This window comes from Chaetodon trifascialis, chromosome 17 (genome assembly GCF_039877785.1).
Source record: "Chaetodon trifascialis isolate fChaTrf1 chromosome 17, fChaTrf1.hap1, whole genome shotgun sequence".
Taxonomy (NCBI): Eukaryota; Metazoa; Chordata; class Actinopteri; order Chaetodontiformes; family Chaetodontidae; genus Chaetodon; species Chaetodon trifascialis.
In genome coordinates, this window is record NC_092072.1 from 14248993 (window position 1) to 14273358 (window position 24366).

The 24366-nt window shown below is 44.0% G+C and overlaps 1 protein-coding gene across 2 annotated transcripts in view; it reads right to left on the reverse strand.

The window, feature by feature from the left end:
* Positions 1-24366, reverse strand: part of LOC139345616 (electrogenic aspartate/glutamate antiporter SLC25A13, mitochondrial) — a 45788-nt gene that overhangs the window by 1161 nt on the left and 20261 nt on the right. For both annotated transcript variants that reach the window (XM_070984330.1, XM_070984331.1), the window contains exons 8-17: positions 21200-21293; positions 19967-20051; positions 17972-18056; positions 16189-16347; positions 14099-14151; positions 13508-13588; positions 9016-9156; positions 5087-5225; positions 1129-1287; positions 664-754 (exon numbers count right to left, since the gene is read on the reverse strand). In XM_070984330.1, the coding sequence (XP_070840431.1) occupies positions 664-754; positions 1129-1287; positions 5087-5225; positions 9016-9156; positions 13508-13588; positions 14099-14151; positions 16189-16347; positions 17972-18056; positions 19967-20051; positions 21200-21293 (1087 nt within the window). The remainder of the gene's footprint in view (positions 1-663; positions 755-1128; positions 1288-5086; positions 5226-9015; positions 9157-13507; positions 13589-14098; positions 14152-16188; positions 16348-17971; positions 18057-19966; positions 20052-21199; positions 21294-24366) is intronic.

Consider the following 24366-nt stretch of genomic DNA (forward strand, 5'->3'; position numbering starts at 1 on the left):
ATCTTCACAGAAAATGGAGCAGTTCAACATAAACACAGACCTAAATCAAATCCCTCATTGATTTAACACGACGCTTTGTGAAGGGCAGAGCGCACATCGACTCGCTCCCAATCGCAACACGCCTGACTTTGTTTCGCTGTCTTTGGGAGCGGCGGCTCCATGTCGAACTCGTGAGCCATCCAGCGAACACATGCATGTGCAGCACAGCTGTCCATTAAAAGAAGCATTTCTCTCAGTGTGAATTATTCCTGAGAGGGACCTATTTTGAGGAGGAAAATGAGCTTGTTTCAGTCTCAAAAGTGGAGGAAGTACATGTGCAAGTCAAATGGCTGCTGCCTGCCCTGATCGCTGTGTGGTAAAACACTCCAGTTGGAGAAAATGGTCACATCCAGAGTTTTGAGTGAGGGCTGCAGCGTGTCAGCTAATGTGCACAGGAATTATTTTTGGTCTTGCAGCATTTCTTTGTGGTAGAGGAGGGAGGACGAGCTACTGTCTGCTGACATTAACCCTGCTGTTCCTGAGGGAGATGCTCTTTGCTAACGGGATGAACAAGCTGGAATATTGTGAGGCAAGAAGGAATATCTGTGTGTTTATATGGTTTCACAGGTAGATTAGAGTTTTGTAATTAGATCAGCAACAAAGCTAACAGAGAACGAGACTTACGGTCCTCCGAAGTCGACATAGAACCAGCGCTGCAGGAGCTCATAGGTCACCAAGGTCACTCCAAACTGAGGCGAGGACCTGAACACACGCGCTGCAAGAAGGGGTAGAAATGTGCTGATTCTCTGTTTATATGGGCAATAATCTACACAAGAGATTAATCAAGATTTGGTTTCAGAAGTGACGCAAACACGATGAACTCATGTTCCAGTGTACATTTATGCAATGAGAAATATTATATAATTAGGTTTTATTTCTGTGTGATGCCAAACATTTGGCCCATCCTGCATGGGATTAACAAAACAACGCTACTGATTAAAAATAAAAAAAACTGTAACATGCATCTTCAAGTTCCACATGTGCAAAAGCAAATAAAAATCAACACTATATGGACTTGTACATGTGCGATCTGTTAAACTTATGTCAGGATGAAGAGCACGGTGCTTTATTGACCTCAGTGAACATTACCTCCAGCTCCTTTCCAGAAGGCCCGGGGTCCCTCTTCTCTGAGAATCTTCCAGAAACAGTCCACCAGGCCGCTGTAGGTGGTCTGACCGGCACGTGCTGCCACCTGTAGCCTGGTCTTGATCACGTCAGCTGGGGTCACCAGAGAGGCCGCTGGCATGCCTGGGAAGGGGGATGCAAAAAGCTGTTTAGTTGTGCGACGTTTCTTGGGATGTGTTTGATTCTAAATAAGCCCAGATTTAAAAATCAGTCCCAAACAAATGAGACGAGATTGTAGAAAGCAGCCATCAGGGAGCGAATGAAATCTTGCGATTCATCATAACTGCATCTGATAGAGTGGCTTTAGCGTTCTTTGTTCCCTCTTTTAAGACACGTCATCTTGGATCTTGACCATCTTGCAGCAGGTCTGATACATACATGCACTATACACAAGTAGGGGCCAGTTCCTATCACTTCACCATCAACCAATCTATACCACCAGTGAGGCCATTATTTAATCTCTACCTTTTTTCTCCCTTTCCTGCCTCTCGCACTTTTCTTACAGGCGTTTGAAAGGGGCCAGACAATGGGCGGTAATGAGAGCAATGCACACTGTGCCCCGTGCGCCGGAGAAAGTGACTGGCTGACTGAAGGGAGTGACTGCAAAACCCCCTCTCCAGCCACTTCAGCCATGAATGGACTCAATCATTGATGGCTCGGTCATTACCATCAACTGCCCTCTTGACGATTTACTCTGACTTCTTGGTTTTTGTAACGGCCAAACGAGCTATTCAGCAAGCCTAATCAACTCAGCATTAGGTAGCAGACTGGCACCCGGTGGAGACTGACCACCTGCACTGAACTGAGGAGGAGAGGGAGAAGAGAGGAGGAAGGAGAGGAGAAAAGAGGATAGGAGAGGAAGAGGGAAAGTACAGTGTGGAATAAAGACAAAGTATTATTTTCTCTTCATAATTAATGTTTGTGAGTATGATGTTTTATTTATATACCTGCAGACAACTAATCAAAAAAGGGGCTTTACAACCTGTACAGCATTTAACACCTCTATTATTCAACCCTCGATTTGGATGATGAAAGACCCCCCCCCCCCAAAAAAAACCCTTTAACCAGGAGAAAAATGGACGACACTTCAGGAAGGAGGGATTCTTCTTCCACATCAGATAAACACGCAACAGACCTCAAGTGTACAGAATAGACTAAACTAGCAATACATCAGCAGACAATATCATAATAGCCAAAACATAACATCCAAAAAATGTGAATTTAAAGCCCGTTTGTCGAGGTTTATTACTGTAAACAAGCAAAAGCTGTTTGCATTCACTGCATCGTGTGCATCCGTGAGGTCTAGCAAACACGCTGCGTGCGTTTCCGTCCTCGTGTTTGCTCACTAGCGGTCTTCTTCATCGTCCCCTTTGGTGGTGCAGCGCTGCGCTTCTTGACGCATCACTGCCACCAGTCACAGTTTGAATGCAACAGCAGGATGTGAATCTGTCCGAGTGCCCCTGCGTGCATATGCGTGCGTGTCCCTCTGTATGTCACTACCCAAACAGGAACCCACTCGTAAAAACATTTCTCTGTAATGAGACTAGTGGTCAAAAAGGCCACAGGGTGTCTGTCGCACTGATACAGAACAGAGAAAAGCAGCAAACGCTCACATTTAAGAAGATGAAACCAGCGAATGTCTGACATTTTTGCTTGAAAAATAGCTGCACAAAAATTTTCCGTCCACTCATTTATCATCAGATCGACTTGTTTCAGCTGGACATGACTACATTTAAAATGATTGTTTATCCCGTCTTGAGCAAAAATGTTTGACCTGGCTGCCGCGCTTAAGTCATTTAAGGGGTTCATCAGAAATATTGGAAATCCCTCTCTGGAGATTGAGTATTGCAAAGTCTCACAGCGGTCTGGCCGGTAGTTGTCAGGATATTGACGAACAGTCAGACTGCACAACACGGATATTCCTTACACCCCACAACGAACGAGGCCAAAAACTCCCTCCATAACTCTTTCTCACATGCGGCGCTAATGCGAGTTAGAGATGGCCAACACCATGTTCTTCACAGACCAGAGTAATGCCCAGCTAAATAATGCTGTGCAAACTGCGCGTGTAATTCAATTTCCTGTGCTGACTGTAAAACACTAATTGCCAGAATGCTATAACCGCTGATAAATATATGTGAAAGAAGGATGATAAATGTGTCGAACTAACGAAAAAAATAAAGAAATCATGAGGCTCGTTTCAGCTCGGAGTCTGTGGGCCGTGGCTGCCAGTCTTGTGGTGAGAAACCAGAGTAAAAATGGAGGAGGGACGCAGGATTTATGATTTTTCCATGTTGTGCTGTGCCTCTGCGTCGAGAAGAAAAAGAGTGCTGCTGACACATCTCTGAGGATTCAAAACAAATATTAAGTCTATTATGCAAATGCTTTAAAGTCTTTTAACTTGGCAGGAGAGTGCTGGTCTGCTATTAGTGTTTACTTTAGAGATGGATCCAATGTTAAAAGTCAGCTTCGGACTGATCATATTTTCATGCAGAGGATAAAGCTGTTAAGTCATCAGTTAGTTGTTGGTCCTCATTGCGTCACTATGACTAACCTACAGACAGGCCTGCATGCATTCTTGCAGGGTGAACATGCATAAAGTATGCGCAGGCATGTTTGCCTTCGTGTGTATGTGCATGTACATTATTAGGACTGGAAAGCCTCCTTGCCGGCCTGGTTGGCAGGCATCTGAGGCGCTTCCCTGCTGCAGAGCTCCAAAACCCCAGTCCCCAATCACTGAGCAGCGCTCTAATTAGCAGCTACCGCCATGGAGCCTGCGGTCAGCGGCTGCCTGGCTTCCAAACTCTGAGCTCTGCTACTGTTACTGCGGGCCTGCAGAGGTCTGAGGTGAGTGCAGAGAGGGACCTGCTCTCACACTTTGTTCAAAACTGGATCTGACCAAAGACTTCACTGCACAAACATCGGCGCTCTACATGTTGCCTCAGGGGCTGAACAAAGCTTTTTGGCTCACTATGAAGGGGGAAATACTTCAGGACATATTCTAAAATGCAGCATAGGATTGTAAAGTCCAGACAACTGAACTGTAAAGGAACTGCGTGTCAGATAGTTACACTTAGCATCATGACATCCACTCATACTTAAAGTGATGGCAGCGAGTAGAATGTTACGTTGTCACAGATTTGAGTGACTTTTCCTGTTTGTTGTCTCGCGTAAAAGATCAAAGATTCAAAAATTAAATTCTATCTTAAAGCTGCTATTATCAATATTTTCATATTGACAAATCACATGACTTGTGAGTGAAAGGGATTCCTCGTGGCAATGAAGCCACAGAGATCATAACGCAACTCTGCCCTTCCCTTAAAGTCTATAAAGTGTGTTAACGTCTTTCAGCTCATTGTTTTGGTTTTACGACCCACAACTTTCCTGTTTTAGCTGCCTTTAACCACTCTCATCAGGGTTGTTTTGGCCTCAGCAGGCAGCAAAATAGTTCTAAAAATGACGCTATCTGTCCACCAACAAAGCAACTAGCTGGTGAACATAGCAGAGCATCTGGCAGTTAAAGAGGTAAATATTTACCTCAGGAGTTGGTGGAGACCAAAACCAGAGCAAAAATGAGAGTTGACTAAGACGACTCGTTTGCACTGCTCCAAGGATTTTTCATTTATTGTTGCACGCATGTATTATGTTAGGCCTGCTTAAATGCACACAGTAGAATGCCCTTAGCATGCCAATTATGGCAGAGAAATGAATGATGATCAGTGGCTACATTTAGTCTCAAAAGCGCCAGATTCATTATTAAAGAGAAAAATCTGGTGCATTAATTTCCTCTAACACTTGTGAACATGGACAGTATGTTCCTAAGAACAGCTTCCTAGAAAGCACACATACATGTTTTTTAATCAAGGAGCCTGCAGGTACAGTTTGTGAAAAAAAAAAATCTGAAGGGATGGAAGCATTTTACCTGCCAACGCTCCAGCAAACAGCATTTTGACCGGTCCTATCCGTCCGTCCTCGTCACTGAGGTAAGCCTTGGTGTGGGCATAGCAGGGGAAGTAGATGGCTGAGAAGGGGATGTCCCGCAGGAAACAGGCCTTGGAACCCTACGGAAAGACAATCAGAGGCAAAATGAGACGTTATGCTCATAATATTGGGGTAAGGAGTGACACTCTCAGAAAGAGGAAAACAAAGACAGAAGGCAGAGTAGAGAAAGAACGATGGGGCTCGGGGGATTCACACCTTGACATCTGGCTCAAGATGGATTTTTTTTTTTCTAGCCACAATATGTAACATCAACTGTGTGTTCACAAACCAGCTATTCAAGCGTCAACTGATGTTCGAGCCAAAGAAACTACTTCCAAAAGCCTCCTTACGGCAGAGTGAAAGATCGACCGCAACATGTCAGACAAACGTCTCTTCATATGCAAACGATCAGTGTCCTCAGCAGCAGGTGAGGGCGGCAGCTCCACAAGCAAAGCTGACAGGAAAAAAAGAGTGGGAAAAGCAGAGAAAGACAGACTGGCTGACGAAGATGACTCCTTGTCTGCCAGTGTAAACAACACTATATCATCAAGCCTATTGAGTTTCCTGCTGTATTTCAAGGCTGCTGGCCCGCTGCCACCTTCTTGATACAGCAACTACAGTCAACAGTAGGTGTTTAAAGAGCTGGGCAGGGTCTCCCTGTTTTGGACAGGCTTCATTTAACTCCTGTGGGATAATCCTTTGGTTCCTACACACACACATGCACACACACACACACACACATGCACACACACGCACACACACAGAGAGGATTGGCAGGTACCTGGGCTATCTCTTTCCCTCTCTTTCCTCAGGCACTTCTTGTCTGCCTGTCCCTCCTGCTGGCTGGCTGGGGCCCGAGCGGCCGCTGAAAGCTGGGAGATTCTATCGAGGCAGGACAGACAAGCAGCGTCACAGGGACTGGGACAAGAAGCCTTAATATCAGGGTAATGGTGTTGGGTTGGGTAATGCACTGGCTGGGTAGCAGCCGAGAGAGTGTGTGTGTATGTGTGTGTGTGTGTGTGTGTGTGTGTGTGTGTGTGTGTGTGTGTGTGTGTGTGTGTGCGTGTGTGTGTGTACGTAAAAACTTTAACACCAAGATGAAATAAATTAATTAGTTGAGCAGCAAAATACAAAATGCATCTGATGCACGCAAGAAGAAACATAAACACAATGAGTTCATAAACATGTCTACTGGGTTGATATTCCTACACTGACAACTTTCCCCCACTGATGAATGGTGGCGCTAGTGCGTTAGCCACCCTACCAAGTGGTAGCTCCACCAGCAGAGGGTGAGCGTCAGGATAATTACCCTGACAAAGGCAGCTCTGTGCCTGGGTGCAGCCCCTCCGGAGCCAGCCCGTCTGGGGCTTGCAGGCTGGAGCTCGTCTCCTCCCCACCTCCCCACCACCACCAACACCGCTACTGCTTTCTCAATGCACTTTGTCTCCTCTCTATGCATGGACCAGGACACAATGAGGCATGTGCACGAGCATGCACACGTTTACACACACTCATACGGGGAATGCAGCATGGAGCAGCATTCTCACAGACAGTTGAATGGAGACAGAAGCTATATGGACACACAAAGTCCAACAGAGCCATAAATTAGAGCAGGTAGACAGAGACAAGGGGAGGCTCCACAGTCTATCACAGCCTTGCTAACAGAACTGGAGGGTTTACATGGAAGTTGTCAGTGCTGACAGGTGGTCACATGAGCAGACGCAGAAAACAGCACAGAGAAACCTGGGAAATGTGGTGTGATGAGGTCCAGCGTCGCAAACAATCAGCAGACTATTAGAAGTTGAGTCCAGTCTGAGGAAGGCTAGATCCTCATTGAAAAATAGTTCACTACTCGGAACAAGTGCCATCATCTTACTTGCAAATTAATCCAACCGCAGGTATGAGATTGACATTTTCACAGTTGATTGTGTTTACAGTTGAAGCAGAATCTCCCCTGCCAAGCTCCATTAGGACTTATTTATGTAATTTAATTAGGCATGCTCTGTTTCACCCTGAGGGCTAATGTCCTCATCGAGCCAGTTTAACTGCTAATGTTAGCGGTAGCCGCAGCTTCTTTGATAGCATCCAGAGAATACTGTGTCTGCGCACCATCACTGGTACACACTGTTAGAAGTCACAATGTTTATTACAATAATAACTCTGAAACTACAGAAAATATAAAGCACACCAACACAGCTATATTTTGATATTAGCCTCTTTTGACACTATAATCTTTCATGCTTGCTTTACAATGTGTTGGGTGCATAATATCATACAACTCTAATATGTTCAAAGAGTACACTGTAATTTTTAGCCCAGTGCAACTGAAAAATACCAATTATGGCAATTAAGGTTAAATACAGCTTTTAGCATAAATTGTGCCTTTTCTTGTTCTTGAACAGGAGACCACATGGAATTGTTGATTTAAATGATAGCTGATGTGGGGTTAGGTAATATGTATAGTTGTACAATAGTTAATAGAAAAATTGCACATGATTTAGTCATAACAGGAATGAGAACTAATGGATTGTTGTGAAATTGTGAGGCTGATGAAAATACAATAGAATGGATACGGGACGTCTGGTAATGACTTGCCAATTAATCTAGTAGCAACACATCTAACTTGAATTCAGTATTACATAAAACATAACTTGGCCTTCTACTTTAATTCAACCTCTCATTTAAAGACAAATATGATCAAGCTAGAAATCTCTTGAATGTCTACTATCGTCTCACTGATATGTTGTAATGGACTGGTTTTAACTGCTCAGAGTTCATTTCTTCAGCCCATTCAGAGGCATGACTTGGCTGATGATTCAGTGACTATTCTGAAATGCTGGGGCAGGAGACCAAGAGGTTGTAACAGTCCTCATAAACAAATTGTAGCATGACCCTAAACACACTGAACAATAACACATTTTCAAAGTGACTTTGGCGTTGACAATCAGTGAAAGTTATGATGGTGGCATTTTATTGTAGAGAGGAATGGAGGAAAATCTAATTCCCACAATTATGTAACACAACAATACTGACTGACTCCACGGGATTACTGGCAGAAAATATCAGAGAGGACTAAGACTACTGCGTTTATTTACAGCGCACTCTGAAGTACAACCTCAATTGGGACGCTGTGGAAAATGTAAAATATAAGCAGAATGCAATCATTTGCAAATGAACTGTGTTTACCGGCAACGGTTCTACGAAGTGTTCCTGAGCCCAAGTATTAATATCCTTTAGTGGTGAACCTCACTCCATCATTCGCTTGTGAACACTGAGCCTTTCCAGGATGCCCAATCATGATACTCTCACCTGTTACCAATGAACCTGTTTACCTTACCTAACTTTTCCCAGTTCTTTCTTGCTCCTGTTCTAACTTGTTTGAAACATGTTGCTGACATCAAATTCACATTAAGCAGATATTTACAAAAATCATTGAAGTTGATGAGGTAAAATCTATCATTTATATTGTCTTTGTACTGTTTTCATTGCAGTATACGTCAAAAAGGATTAGCAAATGATCACATTCTGTTTTATTCATGTTTTACACGGCATCCCAACTTTTTTTGGAATTGGGATTGTAGTGTTCCTATTCAGCTGTAATATGAGTGTTAGCCTTACTATCTATTAGCTGAACAGTTAAAAATTGCCACCAAGAAGTATCAGAGGAAGTAAAATTAACCATTGAAACTGTACTTTCTTTTGCAAAAGAAGTAGTGTTTCAAAAAGTATTTCATGAAAATAAGTTGCACAATGTTACACACACACACACACACACACACACACACACACACACACACACACACACACACACACACACACACACACACACACACACATACAAGCAGGTCTGATCCCTGCAGCGTTTCTCACCTTGTAAAGTCCAAAGAAGCCAAGGTCCCTAATGACAGACAGGGCACTGACCCTCGGCCCTGTGGTGATCTCTCCTGCCACCTGCAGACGGATCTTTACAATCTCCAGAGGGTTGGTGAAGATCACCTGGGAGCCACCAGCCTGTAGGAAGAGAAAGATAAAAGAAATCAATAGAATGAATGTCAAAGAGAGACAAATGAACTGGATACTTAAACAGAAACTGACTCTGACATATAAGATGCCACAAATTCCACACCAACTTTCAAAATTAATCTTCCCCGTTTTAATATGAGATTTTGAATGTCTGAGTTTAACTGAAGACAAAGTGTTCATTTCAACATGCTGCACTAATTGAATAATCAAACCCATTATAATACAATCGAGATTGGAAATGTAACTATTATCTTGCTTGGGACCCACTGCAGCAAGTGATGCAACTTCACAACATTGTCACCTCAGGAACCAGCTGCCAAACAGCATGTGGAGAGCACAGGAGAGTACCGGGAAATGCAGCTGATGCAGTCGAGTCTGTCAGCTGTTTGTCTTCATCATGCAGACCCTGCGGGTACTTGTCTTTCTCTCGCTAACCTCTCAAACCTGCACTTGTGAGGGGAGGGCAACAACACCGCAGCAAGTTCAGACAGGTCTGTGTGCCTTTCAGGTCGGTCAGGCTTTTAAGTATAAGAGGTAGCTGCTGTGGTGGAGTTGTGGCAAGACAAATGGTTGACTGTGTCTAGTCAGGGAACATGACGGCATTTCCAAACTGCTTCACAGCTCTGAGAAATGTTTAGATCGTTTCTTTATTTGGCAGGTTTTTCCCTTAAATTCTCACTCTCTTTTCCAGCATTGTCTCGCTGCTTTTCTTGTTCTGACCTCTCCTCAAACGATCTCTCTCATCTCCTCTAATATTGTCTCCCTTTGCTACGGTTGCCAGTGGTTACCGTAGCTACACGCAAAAGGGCGGCACATCGCAATTAGACAGCAATTGGTTGCCATGGCGCCGGGTCTGTCTTAAATAGGCCTGGTCTGTTTGTTGTTGTTTCTCTCCTTGTCTCACCCTTGTCCATTCGCTTCATTATGAATGATGGATTGTGCGTCTTGTCTGTTGCCTTGTGGGAAAGCATCAAGCTCCAATCTGCAACTTCTTTTTTTTTTTTTTTGCTAAATGTCCCTCAGTTCTAAGTGTTACCATAAGAGACGAGAGGGAGGAGGGAGGGACAGAGATCATAATAGTCTCATTGAAGGTGTGTGCAGTCGCTATAGTGGGCTACAGCTTCCCTTCCAGACCCAATGAGAGGCTGTGAATAGCAGGAGGGCTGCTACATCTCACAGCTAACTCTTTATGACTTGTTTTATGGAAATAACCTAGTTGATTACATGCTGGCTAATAGCGCCAGCATTAAGAGGCTATTGGCTCCGGCCCCTAGCGGTGTTGGCTGCTTCAATTGGATACTAATGAGACTGGAGATGGAGGAGATGGAGATGTTGTTTACTTGAGGAGAGTAAACAACAACATTGTTCAGAGAGACGAGCTGACAATTAGACCTGACAACATGAGATAAAAGGAGTGACAATGCGGAGCTTTTTGTTCGCTCCGCCATCCCACATTCCTACTTAACTGTGGAAAATCACTCGAAAACTTTGAACATCCTGGACGGGGGGGAAGAAGAGTGGAAAATAGAGAATCGGACAAATAAACAAAGTGAGCTAATGAGAGAGAAAAAGATTGTGAGACAGAAACAGAGAGAGGAGTAGTCAAAACAAGAGAAGTGAGGGAAGGTCGAGGCTGAGGTGGAGAGGTTGAGGGTTGTGATTATGGAGTGACAGCGTTGGCGGCTCTGTCATGATTCTCAGGTAATTACAAGGCAAGGTGATCCTTAGAAACCTGGGACGTCAGCACCTTATGCACGCATCACAGCTCCTGGCTGAGTGTGTGTGTGTGTATGTATGTGTGTGGTGCAGAAAGAGCTTAGTAATGTTTGAGGAACCACCCCCCCACCCCCACCCCGCTCACAACACAAATGCACACACCAACTTCTCACTTATGGCCATACAACAGATTAGCACCCACTGAAAGCGTTAGCCGCTATCCATAAATACTAATCACACTTTCATTTGTATTAAACGCCCATCATGCTATATGTGCAGGTTTGTGTGTGCGTATTAGATTCTCTGATAATGTTTTCATAATTCAGGCCTGAATAAGAAACCTATTACTAAGACTTAAACCAGCCATGCAAACTGTGATACATTCACAATGAACGCGAACAAAGTACTACTTTATTTTGACTCTAAGTCTTGCCCCGCTCCTCCCCTCGGCGAGTATTTTGCGTAACTTAAGTCCTAAAATGCAGGCCAGTGACTGCCAGATAAGCATCGAGCCAGCTCAGTCAACGGAGCATGCCATTCTTACCAAATAATCATTAGAAACTGGCAACCTGCATGGGAGCTTAATGATGCTGAGCCGCGGGGCTTAGAGAGGGAAAGAGGAGGGAGCAAGAGGAGGAGGTGAGGAGAGGAAAAAGTAGGTGAGAAGAGGAGAGGAGCAGCACGTTAGAGCAGTTGCTTTCGATGCGTTTAGGACACAGAAGGGAACATATAACATGACTATTCCCCTGTTCCCTCTCTCTCTTTCTGTCTTTTCTTTATAGACTGTGGACCTGAGGCTGACACTGTGGTCCAAACCAACACTTTCACAGCTACCAAATGATATAAACAGATTTCATGTGCTGTGGCTGGAACCTCACTAAAAAAGGGATTGAGGAGGGTTGGACTTCTGTGTGTGTGTGTGCGTGTGTGTGTGTGTGTGTGTGTGTGTAAGATAAAGTGGCTGGCAGAGTGCAGTGCCAGCACTAACACCGGGGCCTCAGCCAGGATGAAAGGAGCTGTCACGACGGCTCACGGAGGAAAAGAGGAAAAATACATCCATCCACGCTCCTCTCCTCTACATTTATCCCCTCCTCTCCCTATGCATCTGTTATGGTTCTGCTTCTCAATCCATACGGGTTGTACAAAAAAAAGGCAACCACTACTTTTCACACCCAGTACCGTGTGGAACATTTCTTCAGTACATTTGCTTTCCTGTACTTACTCCCCTTTTCTTTTCTTCATTTTGTTGCCATCCAAAATGGAACACTACATTTAAGTTGCAGCAAATGTGCGGTGCTAAAACATTTCTTCAACATATTCCTAGAACTAATAAGGTCAATTGATTGTGCCTGAGTGGAGCTAAATCCATAATGACTTGTGTATCCTGAAATACTTTGCTTTAGTGATCAGCATCAAAAGAGGGTTGAGTGAAAGACCTTCTTTCATTTGCTCAGGCTAAAGCTGCCGGCCTTGGTGGACTCACAGTCTGCGTGTGTGTGTACGTGCACTGGTGGGAGACTGTGACAGCTCAGTGATCAAAACCTATGATGGGAGGGGAGCAGGTAACAGACTTGTGGGGGTAGCGGTGGGGGAGTCTCAGGTAGCAGCCGCTGTCAATCTTCGTGTCCTCCCTGGAAGTGTGTGTGTGTGTGTGCGTCCATGTACCCGCATGCTCTTCTGTTTGTCATGTATGCACACACTCGTGCGAGCATGTACAGTACGCTTGTTTTCTCTTTCATGTGTGATCGTTACGTGTTCCATCAACAAACGGTGACTTCTGGCATCCAAACAGCTCCGTGTCTGTCTGCTCAACTGTCAGAGGGGCGGCACTCAGAAAACAGGTAAACATAGCTGAGAGATGTATGCTGCCTCAGTACTGCATATACTTTCCATATACTGCACAGCATCATTTCAGCACAGTGCAGTTTGAAGAGCCAGGATGATGAAGAGGGAAGGAGAGGGGCTGCATGTTTGGGATTTTGGGGAAGCAAACACTGAAATATGAAATGTTGACTGAATTTGAGTTAAGCACAAACAGGGAGATTATCTGTGGCCAGTTTTACAATATATTCACGACACTCTCATAGGAGAGATGTGGGACGGGAGCCTTTACCTGGTGACGAGGTATGGCTGTTTGGTAGCATTTGACTCTGACATAACCAAGAAAAACTATCAGCACATTTTGGATTTTTCATGTCTTGGTGAATTAAGTTTGTTGTTTTGCCCCTTTTTGCAGTTGCCGTTCTTTTACATACTGTACACATATAACTGTTTTTTGTTGTAGACGTTTTATAACCAAACCACTTCCATATTACCAAAGCTGCTGCCTTTTTTGGACTCAGCTCCTTACCAGCAGGGCTGCAGCAATGTTACATCAGCTTTCAGCCGAGCTTGCTGCTCCTCCTCAGTCATTACCATGATATGACATTTCTTTTTAATCTCACTGAAAACTCTGCAAGCACTATCATGAACAATATGATACGGCACACCCCAAAACATAAAAACGGTTGTGTCTTTTTAAAAGTTTAAAAAAGCTCCTGAATGTAACACTCAATTTGGTGTTCATCACCGATCTAGTTTAACACTTTACTTCTTACAAAATCCAACAGCTGACTTGACTTACACATCCACCGGCCAGGATCTCCGCTGCCAGGGGGACTGTGCCATCTTTCTGTCTGGTCTTTCCTCGCACAAAGTCATTCACCTGAAACAACAAAGGTTACAATATCAGGAAAAGACCAAGCAGGTAAGGTGGGACACTATATGAATATATAGTCATTATAGAGCATACAATGTTTTATGTAGGACCTGAAAATGCAGAAAATTAATGGAATAAATATTAATGTGCCTTAATTTTGACAATGTTTCATTGTTTTAATTCCCAACAGGAGTTTCTAACTTTACATTTAAAGCATTCAGCATCAGTCAGCATACACTGACATGTTGTAGTGCTGCTGTTTGCACCACAAATACTAAGTGCCGTAGATGCTGTTTGTCAAGATGCTTGATTGACAGTTAACAGATGTCAGGAATACAGGAAGGTTAAGCAGGTTTTGAGCCTGTGCAACTACACAGTAGGTCATCTACCTTTGTGTGGAGTATTGCAAAATATAAAATCAATCCAAAGGATTGAAGTGACGAAATAGATTCATGGGTCTCTGTCTGTGTGAATGTGCATGTGTGTCTCTATGTGCTTCCTAACGCAGTGACTTACTGTGAGCTTTATGGCTTTCTCGGGCGCCACACCCAGTAGCTGTGGTACAAGACCTATCATTAGAAAAAGACCAGATGATTAGGAAAAAAAAGAGTGCTGTGGTACCCCTACTCACTCACTCACACACACACGCACACACATACATGCATATACATACATACATATACCACTTCCACACAGTCCACATGATGTGTGGCTTCCCGTCGCATGTGTCCAACCCCTGCAAGATCCCCCAGACGCTAATGAAATCTATTGATGTGGAGTGTGGGGACATCAGAGTAGCAACGAGAGAGAGAGAGAGGAAGAAAGAGAGGATGAAGAGGGAGAAACTGCTTCCCAGAATAGGAAAAAAGGGCAGAGTATAAAACAAACCGACCAAAAGTTTACGCAGACCTCAATTACAACCCGGAGCAGGATAAAAATAAACAAAATAATCACAACAGAGCAAAATGAAACTTGGCCCCCTACCCAGCCCCAAGGCAAGAAGGACACACACACACACACACACACGCACACACACACTCACAAACACACAATTTCCTCAAAGTAGCAAACACATTTAATAATCTACAGTAGTTTGTGTATAACGAGGCCACACACACACACATAATCATATACTCAATTTGGAGCTTGGCGAATGTACCTGCCTGGAACTCATAAAAAAAAAAGTAAAATCATTTTTTAAATACTTTTTTTCCAAACGCTGACACTCTTTCCTCAGCACACAACATACTGTACGAGCATAAACACACAAGACGACATGGAAAACCACACCAAATTCATTTTGCTAAAACCCATAAAAAAAAAAAGAAAGGTGGAAAAGATCCTCCTGTTTCTCTTCTGTTGTTTTGTTGAGAGATCCTGGCATCATGATAGATTAGCAATTGTGTCAATTTTGCGTCTTCTTCACTAAGCATACATTCTTGTGTGGTTTTTAGCAAACGCACTCTGATCTTATATTACATAACTACAGTTTGGCTTACCTACCTGCCTGCCTGCCTGCCTGCCTGCCTGCCTGCCTGCCTGCCTGCCTGCCTGCCTGCCTGCCTGCCTGTCTGCCTGCCTGCCTGCCTGCCTGCCTGCCTGCCTGCCTGCCTGCCTGCCTGCCTGCCTGCCTGCCTGCCTGCCTGTCTGTCGCCAAACCCATCTGCCTCTGTGTCTGTGAAGCCATTCCACTTTTGAGGGCCTTTGTGTTTCCCACAGAAATTCAAGCATTCAAGTTTCCTCTTGGGAGCCCGGTGCTGTCAATCAAAAGCATGAGATTTTTAAAAGGGCCCCGACACTGTTCCTGGGGACCTTTTTTTCAATCTGACCCCCACGATACGGACACACACACCCTGAGGATAGGGCAAGTAGTCATTAGGGATGTCATGCCCCGGTATGTGCGTACCTGTATGCCCAAGAAGTCACCTGCATGCCTACATACTTGTGAGTCTGCTCGGTGTCTGCGTATGTGTTTGTATGAGTGTGTAAGGCCAGACATGCGACATCACCACATCATGACACAGGCCTAAAGGTATGTGGCCTCGCGTATGACGTTCATTGTCCTGCTCTGAAAGTCCCCAGCCAGCCGGTAATCACTTCAAAGGAGACAGGTCAACAGAGAGGTGAACTTACACCGCCCTCCATCCAGCCTGCACTTTTCTTCTCCTCTTGTCTCCTCTTTTATCGTCCCTACTACTCGTTTTTCTTTCTTCTCTCTCTGCCCCCTTTTTTTTCAAAACCTTTTTGTGGATTTGATTACCTGTGAGTTGTTTTTTCTAAAGGCTGTCTGTAAATTTAAAATTTCGTTCTCACATAATAATACGTATGTTGAACCTACCACCACCATGTTCCTGGAAACACTGTTCATGGAGTGATTTCTACATGCCTAATGGAAAGATCTGGAAAGTATAAGTGATGTGTAACAGTGAATGCATAATAAACATTCCAACACATGCAAGCTGCTGTATTTTTAATGCAGAACAAATGCTGCATGATAAGCTCAGAGATGATGATGATGAGGCTTACATGCAGAACTAAGACCATGTGAATATTTCACATTAAACATTAAATAAACAAAGTTTCAATTTATGGTCAAGCACACTGACCTCTGTAAAGGCCGAAGAAGCCCTCATAGCGCACCACCTTCTTGAAGCAATCGAAGCTGCTCTTGTACATGAGCTCTTCCACCAGGGAACCACTGCTCCTCTGGTTTTGCATACGTGTCTTCACCAGATCAATGGGATACACCGCTGTAGCACCCACAGCTACAGAAAATGAAAAAAGAAGCTTATTTAGATACTTGTGACACATTATGAGGGCATAGTTTATTTCAATACACATATTCACTTAAGTGGTTTACTGTTATGACCACACCACCACTGTCCACTGCTTGCCTTAATCAGCTTCTGCATCCCAACCTCTGCCTATAATGCATATTTGTGTTTTGCAAGTGAAGACAAGAGTAATAAAAAATGTTTCAAAGCGCCACAGATGAGTTGGAGTAAAGACAAAACAGAGTTCTGTTAATGGCTTTAAGCTGCAGTTTCTTTTGAAACTAGACATGTAGATTACATGGTCGGTTTGCCAGTACTGTTAACAATGGGCTTATGCAAGAGCCAATCAAACAAATAGATTTCTTATAGTGATTTAAGAGAAATGGTCACATCCGTCTATTTTCTTGGACATGGGCTTTGTTCTTAGATACGAGTGAAATTCACCAGCGGTCCAGGCCTGTCTTGAGAGTCATGAACAAGTGGTCTGCCTTTCTCCACGGGGCAAAATCACTTGCTTGACTTAAGAACTGTAATGCCCTAAACTTGATGAGTTTGGAGTTTAAAAAAAAATCATCCAATATCGATATAAATGTGAGAATTAAACAAAAACATTCTGAACACAAGTATTTTAATTGCTTTTTACACAGGAACTTATGCAGTTAAGTAGCTGTTGGAAAATTGTCTCACTCCAAAAGCAAAAAGCTCCAAATTTTAAATTTATGTTTGTGTGGTTAAGAGAATTTGATAATCTCAGTTGGAGCTGTGGTACAAGCAAACCTCACAGAAAGAAGTATGAGAGGTTTAGGATAAGAGTAAGCACTGCAAATAAGATTCTCTTCATCTCCATTGTACCGGAGATAGGTGAGAAAATATGACTTTGTGATTTGGGTGAAGTGATCCTTTAAGAGGAAGAAGAGGAAAAAGGTGGAGGAGGAAGGGAAGTCTGTAGGGGTAATGCTAAGAAAGACGTTAAAGTGTTTTGAGTCCCAGTGTCTTCGGCCCGTCAGACGGACACAAACAAAAAGAACCGACCCAAGGCGACAGACTTAATTAGAGAGAGACGGAGAGAGAAAAAGGGACGGTAGACCCATACCTCCTTATTAAGCTGTCTCCCTTGGGATAGAAGGAGGAGGAGAAGGGAGGAATGAAGGAAAGGAGGAGGAGGAGGAGGAGGAAAAACAGTGGGGAGTCTGAGTCCAAACACAAGACCCAGGCACCGCCCTTCACCCCCACTCTCATCCTCCCTCTTCTGATCACTCACACAGGTACAAAAGAATCCACGCAGGAAGGTTTTCTCATGGCACGCAGAGAGGCGAGAGACAGGACAGAGCGAGACAGGGGGATGATAAAGAGCGGGAAAGAGATAGAGAGAGAAAGAGAGAGATTGAGCAAGAAAAATTGAGAGCACTTCTCTTTAAGCAGAGAGCAACAGTTACTCTTGTAAGCAAGGGACAGGGCAATAGAGGGGCCATTGTCCTCTGTCTCGCTCTCACCCTTTTCTTATGAGGAAAGCGGGGGGGGGGGGGGGGGGGGGGGGCATATAGGCATGCAAGCAGGTAGGTGGGTGGTTGGCAGGGTGAAGGTATGCAGGGAGCCAATGGGACGTGACTCTTACCCCCTGCAATTGAGCCAAGGGTGAACCTGTAGGCCGACTCTGCCACCTGTATGAAGATGGGGCGGGAGGCATCACTGCCCAACTGCTGCTTACACAACGGAAAAGAGACAGTACAGACGTTAGAGCAGAAGTGGACCACAGTAAACTAAAACTGTGAGACGGAGCAGCGAAAGAGAGACGTGACTCTAGACAGGTCACTTCAGGACAGTTTCGCATTATATGATGCATGCCACACATCTAATTCCAGTACCCTGCAAGATAGATTACAGGCTATTAAATCAATCATCTGTCACACCTGCTGTATGGTGTTTGACAGCAAGTCACAATTTCATAATGGACACCGGTATACAGTATAATGATCATTTTGTAAAAATATGCTGACAAGAGAGTAGGAGTGGGAAGATACTTGAAACTTTCTGATGCATGGTATCACATGGATAGTGTAAATTTAACACAGACAGTTCCCTTTGCATTCACTTTAGAACTACTTTCAAATACGCATACGCAAAGTGATCTTAGTACACCTTTGTGATTATCACCACGCTATGCAAAGAGCAGAAGAGTGTTAGTAGCCTGCATTCACCACACAGTAACATAAGCCACACCCCCCTCACCACCTGAGGTACCTGTTGCCTCGTCTGGTCTGCCTAGGCCTGGCGTCTCGACCCTGGGGAGAGTTTGGGGGATGGAGTGTTGTAAGTATGTGTGTGTGTGTGTGTGTGTGTGTGTGTGTGTGTGTGTGTGTGTGTGTGTGTGTGTGTGTGTGTGTGTGTGTGTGTGAGGGGGATGGGAGTATCTAGAACAGATCCACCTGTCAGAGTGAACTCCCACCCTCCTTTACAATTCATCCCCAGAGCTTTCTTCCTGCCTTTAAACGCAACCTCTTCCACTTCTACCGTCCTACTCAGCTCTGTCTGCCCGTTGACTGGTGAGACATGGCAATACCAACTGTCAGGATGTTTGAGAGAGAAAGAGGCAACAACTTAACGGGATATGTAGAGAGAAAGGGCGAACTGACAGAGAGAGAGAGAGAGAGAGAGAGAGAGAGAGAGAGAGAGAGAGAGAGAGAGAGAGAGAGAAGTAGATCAAAAAAGGAAATGGAAGAGAACTAGCAAAAGATGACAGAGAGCTCCAGCTAGCTGGCGGCCAGCCCCTGAGGCCAAACCACAAGGGCCTAAAGTGGCTCATTGTGGTGGGACTGGCGTCTGTGCAGTGCTGGGCCCCTTTGCTTTCTCCCCTTTGGCCCCCGCCTGCTCCAATACGGCCTGGCCAAGCCTTTACTGTAGCGCTGGAACCCACCAGGCAACACAACTCCAACCAAACAGGCCCGACAAGGAAAACAGTCCTCTGCTCATCTGTCTGGCTGTCCATACGTCCTTCTCCCTCTTCTACATTACAAATTGCTCTTGTTAGCTGCTGCAAAGTCTCTTCACATCTATTATTTGCAAACTGAAGCATGTTTGAGGTTCATCAGGTCTTGAGGATGGCTCTGCTTTCCTTCATATTCCTGGATTTGTGAGTTTGGTGAGTATGTTTTTTTAAGACATCAACCACATGTCAGGGAGAGGTCTGGTGGTGTTTTGACTCAAGAAAGTCTCTTTAAGTTTAAGTCTGTGATGGGAAGTTACGTGGACACAAGTTGAACCTCGGTATGAACTTCTGAAAATGAGCACGACTGACGAGTACTGGCCAACTGGCACTTTGGGGGCAAAGTTTCCACTTTACATCTGACAAATCTTGCTTGGATCTGTGTCTGTGTATTTTTTATTTATTTATTTATTTATTTATTTTTTCACTTACACCCAACTTTAAAACAATGATCACAAATCAAACAGATGCTTTGTTTTGCGGGATTAATTACTTGTGAACAGGAGATGCCATTATTCTTAATTATATGATAAATCTTCTGCATAGTGTCATCTATATGGGACAAAAAAAGCTCTGCCAGTGTGGAAGAGGAAACCAACCACATCAGCAAGTCTCCATATTCTGTACCTGTCTCTGGACCTCAGCCAAGTTGTAGGGCAGGGCGCCTTCCTCCAGCGGAGCGATGTTCTCAATGTCCCCTAAACCAACACGTCTGACGAAGAGAGAAAACGGAGAGAGTGAGAGGTTTCAAGTAACTCTCAACTGTTGTAAAAACCCTCAGAGTATTATAATATTTTGTCGATGCAACTCCGAGTCCATGACCTTTGGAAGCGCCGTCTGTCAGCCTGCAGTTACTCAAAGTTTATGGATACTTTGCCATCATTCCATGTGAAAACACTGTGGCATTCAAAAATCCAGACCTGTGTTTGGCATGATTGAGTAAGACAACCGATCTATAAGAACTGACAGCTTCCACTCCTTTATCCCTTCATCCAAGTATAACAAAAATGTTTAACCTTTGGATGTAAAAGTGCTGCCTTTTTGAGTCTTTCCATTGCATCTGTATGACGGTCCCAGATTTCCCAGGCTGAGGGAACGGGGAACGCCAAATCCCCCCCACACACCCCTCTCCTCTGAATATTGGGGCTATTATCTCCCGCATCTCCAATCAAGGGGAGTAGAGAGGGCTATTAAAGTATCCCATTGCCCAGAAATAATAATCAGGTGGTGTCTCAGGCCGGGGTTAGAAATTATGAGCGCACTGGTCGGGCTGCGAGGCAGACGCAAAGGAAGTGGGGGAATGTGAGACGCATACAGTTGTTGTGTGCCACGGATCATAGGGACTGGAATTGCCCTTTTTTTTAAGATAAATGGGAGTTTGGATTGGTTTTGGACTGAAAGAGGATTCTCTGGCACTGATGTAGTCATGTCTGATTCTTTTGATCCTTTGCAGAGAAGTTTGAGAGGGAAGAAAGCGCTCGTCTCTCTGAGGTATGGACCCTGGGGCTAAAGGTGCTCTTTGGGGGGCAAGTGTGGGATAGTCTTACTCTGCACAACAGTTAAATGACTTAGGTATGAATTCAGTTGGGAGATTACTGCCTATTTGCCTGTTCTCAGTGAAATGTGCAATGAACACCTATCACGTCCGCATTACTAATGACGATTTTCTCAGGGATCCTACTATCCACCCATAGACTACACTGAATATAGAAAAGAAAGTTTTACCCAAAACACTGTCACATCATCAAAATTGAGTTTTTAAATGAAAGGTAGCGTGATTTTTGTATGTGCCTTTTGGCTCTTGTTTGAAGATTTCAGGATGCTTTTTGCCTACAGTACGTGTGTTTCTGTCTGTCTTACCCACGGGGCTCTGCTAGGTCAGCCAGCTGAAAGAGGATGTCGACCTCCATGGGTGTCACCTGGCCAAACCTCTGAGCTGCCACAATGAACTCCTCTGCAAAGAAAGAGAGATTTGGGTTTAGTTTTTACTAAAATGATGAGCAGCACACTTTATGACGCCAAACGACATTGAGAGATACCAGAGATATTAGAGATCTCAATTCCAAATCCATTCATTTTGTGTCCATGTGTGTTCAGGTCGTGGTGGCAGAGAGTTTTTCTCTTTAGCCACATCCTCAAGCTCGACCCCAAGGCCTGATGGGATACATATAATTCCTCCAGGGTGTTCTGGGTCTGGAGACATCAGGTGCCTGAACAACCTGAATTGCCTCCTTTCAATGGAAAGGAGCTGCAGTCTCCAAGTTCCTTCAGCATGTCTGAGCTCTCTGATACCAACTCAAACTGACCACTGACACAAGGACGTAGATCAACAGGTAACTCAAGAGCCTCACTTTCAGGCTTATTTTCCAGGTCACCATGAGAGTACAAGGGTACAACATCCACAAGACTGTGAGCAGGGCACTGCAACTTCATATCTCTAACTCCTTAAATCAAGGCAGCAACTCTGTCTTAACTCAAAGCGGGCAATTGGTCTTTTTCCAGTCTAACATTTGGAGGTGCTGACAATGTTCCTAAAAGCTGCACAGCTGGCTGCAAACTCACCCAGGGCATGCTGGAGGTCATGGCCTGATGGAGCCAACAGAACTACATCATCAGCAAAGAGCAATGCAATTGAGGTGTCTACAAAGTGAACACTGTCAGCTCCTTGGCTGAGTTTTCAGATTCTGTCCATGGAAATTACAAACAGAATAGGTGATGAGGAACAGCTCTGGTGGATCTCAAAGCCGACTAAAAACTGACCTACCACAGAGAATGCAGACACATCTCTCAGTGTAGTTACAGAAGGACCGGCACCCCGTTTTGTGGCAGCATTTTCCATGCAAGGGTAAATAGCTGGTCCACTGTTTGACAACCAAGACAGAATATACACTGCTCCACCAAAATCTTTGTAAATTCCATAATTTTCAGTTTATGTTAAGGGATTGCTGTATGATAAAGGTATTTTTTCCATGGCAAAGAAACATGACAGTTCACTAATCCACTTCTGTTTTTTATCAGGGTTTTGGGTATAAAGCAGCAGAGCAAATCTGCCTGGAGTAAACAAAAATATTTCAATGCCATTGTCACAGTCCATTAACTACAACTTGCCCGAAAAGCAGCACACACTGATTTTAATCTGCTGTTGGTATGTTTCACTTTGTCATGATATATTTTCATTATTATGTGATATTTTAAATGCTGCAATTACAACATGAAAATGAGTCAAAATATGTAGCAACGAGCTGAATGAACCACCTAAAGCTTCAATCTGTGACAAACAAGAGCTGTTTCCTGTGACTAACAACTGTGACTGACATCTCTTTTATTCTTTTACTAAGCTTTCATGATACTGCATCACAGACTCAATATCACCAATTGACATTATGTTGCAGTACACCAACATAATATGATGAAGTGTTCATTTGCACATTCATTGCAATTATCAAGTGGAGGAAGTACAAACATTTACACTTAGATACTGTGTTGGCGCATTATTTTGTGTGCTGTACCTTTAATTCAGTAGTCTTCATTTTTGGGTATTTCTCTGTTCCTGTAAGCTGTCATCTATATGTATCTATATCTAATGATTTCCTGAGTTTTGACAACTCTTTGGGCATTTTTCATCTTCATACAGATAGATGGGTAATTAGATAAGGAACACTAGAGCATACTCCTGGTAAAATGATGCATTTCATTATGTTATTCTGGCTCCTGTCAATGTACATAAAGGATGTAAAATTAGATTGATAAAGTTGACCCTGGCATGCAGAACCCATTGCCAGTATCTCTTTTAGATGTCAGGCTGTTTTACGGTGAATTGCCCCTGAAGCTCTGTCACTCAAACCAGTTAGCTTCTGTGACTTGGTTGTAGCTTACAAGTGAGCAGTGTCAAAGCATGTTGAATTCATCATGAGGAAATAGAATAAAAAAATGGCCATTACAGAGTTATGGACTTCAAGAGTTCTTCTAAGGCAGCTTTAATGTGCCGTAACTTAAGACCTGGTCTATTGTTGGTGGAATAAAGAACAGGTTGACTGTAGGCTGGCTTACAGTGGAGGAGTCAGCATTGTTTGACCTGCTTTATTCAAAGAGCAGCAGGCTGGGGTTGTGACAAAGTCGTGCTACACTGGAGCCATTCACCCCGTCGAGGCTCAGCTTACCCCTGAGGCATGCTGTCTTTCTCCCACACACACACACACGCACATGCACACACACACACATATAAAAACACACACATCCATAGATGCATGCAGGTAATGCTCACAAGCATGAGAGAGAGCATACTTACACAAGAATAAGCTCTTTCTCTCACACACACACACACACACACACACACACACACACACACACACACACACACACACACACACACACACACACACACACACACACACACACACACTCAGACATAGACAGAGTTCTGTCTGGGGAGATCACAGATCACATTGCTGATAACCTGTCTACCTGTAGCCTGTAGTCACCACTACACACACACATGCACACACACACACCTGACTGACCTCTGTACACATTTTATAATTACCTGCCTCTCTCATAGAGTATGAAAATGAAAAGCAAAGCTGGACATTTTCACATATTTTGGAGCTGCCCAGCTATTCAGCCATATTGGCAAAAGATCACACAAGTAATACAAAATATTTTTGGTGATGAAATCAACAGCTCTTTCTCCACAATCTACTTGGGGAATATTGCACCCCATATACCGGGACGAGACAAATATCTTTTGAAAATTTTATTAGCAGCCAGTAAGAAAACCATAACTCGGAGCTGGTTACAGCCCACTCCTCCAGCAGAGTCAGACTGGATCGATATTGTGACCAATATTCAAAATATGGAAAGGATGACCTTCTCGTTAAATCTACAGACTGATAAATATTTACACTATTGGGAAAAATGGATTGTGTACATGTCTACAAGAGATGCTCATCGAGCCATCATGTATTTGTAACTCCATCAGTATAATGTCTGAATGAATGTATAGGTGACCAAATGTTCATTCTCTGCTC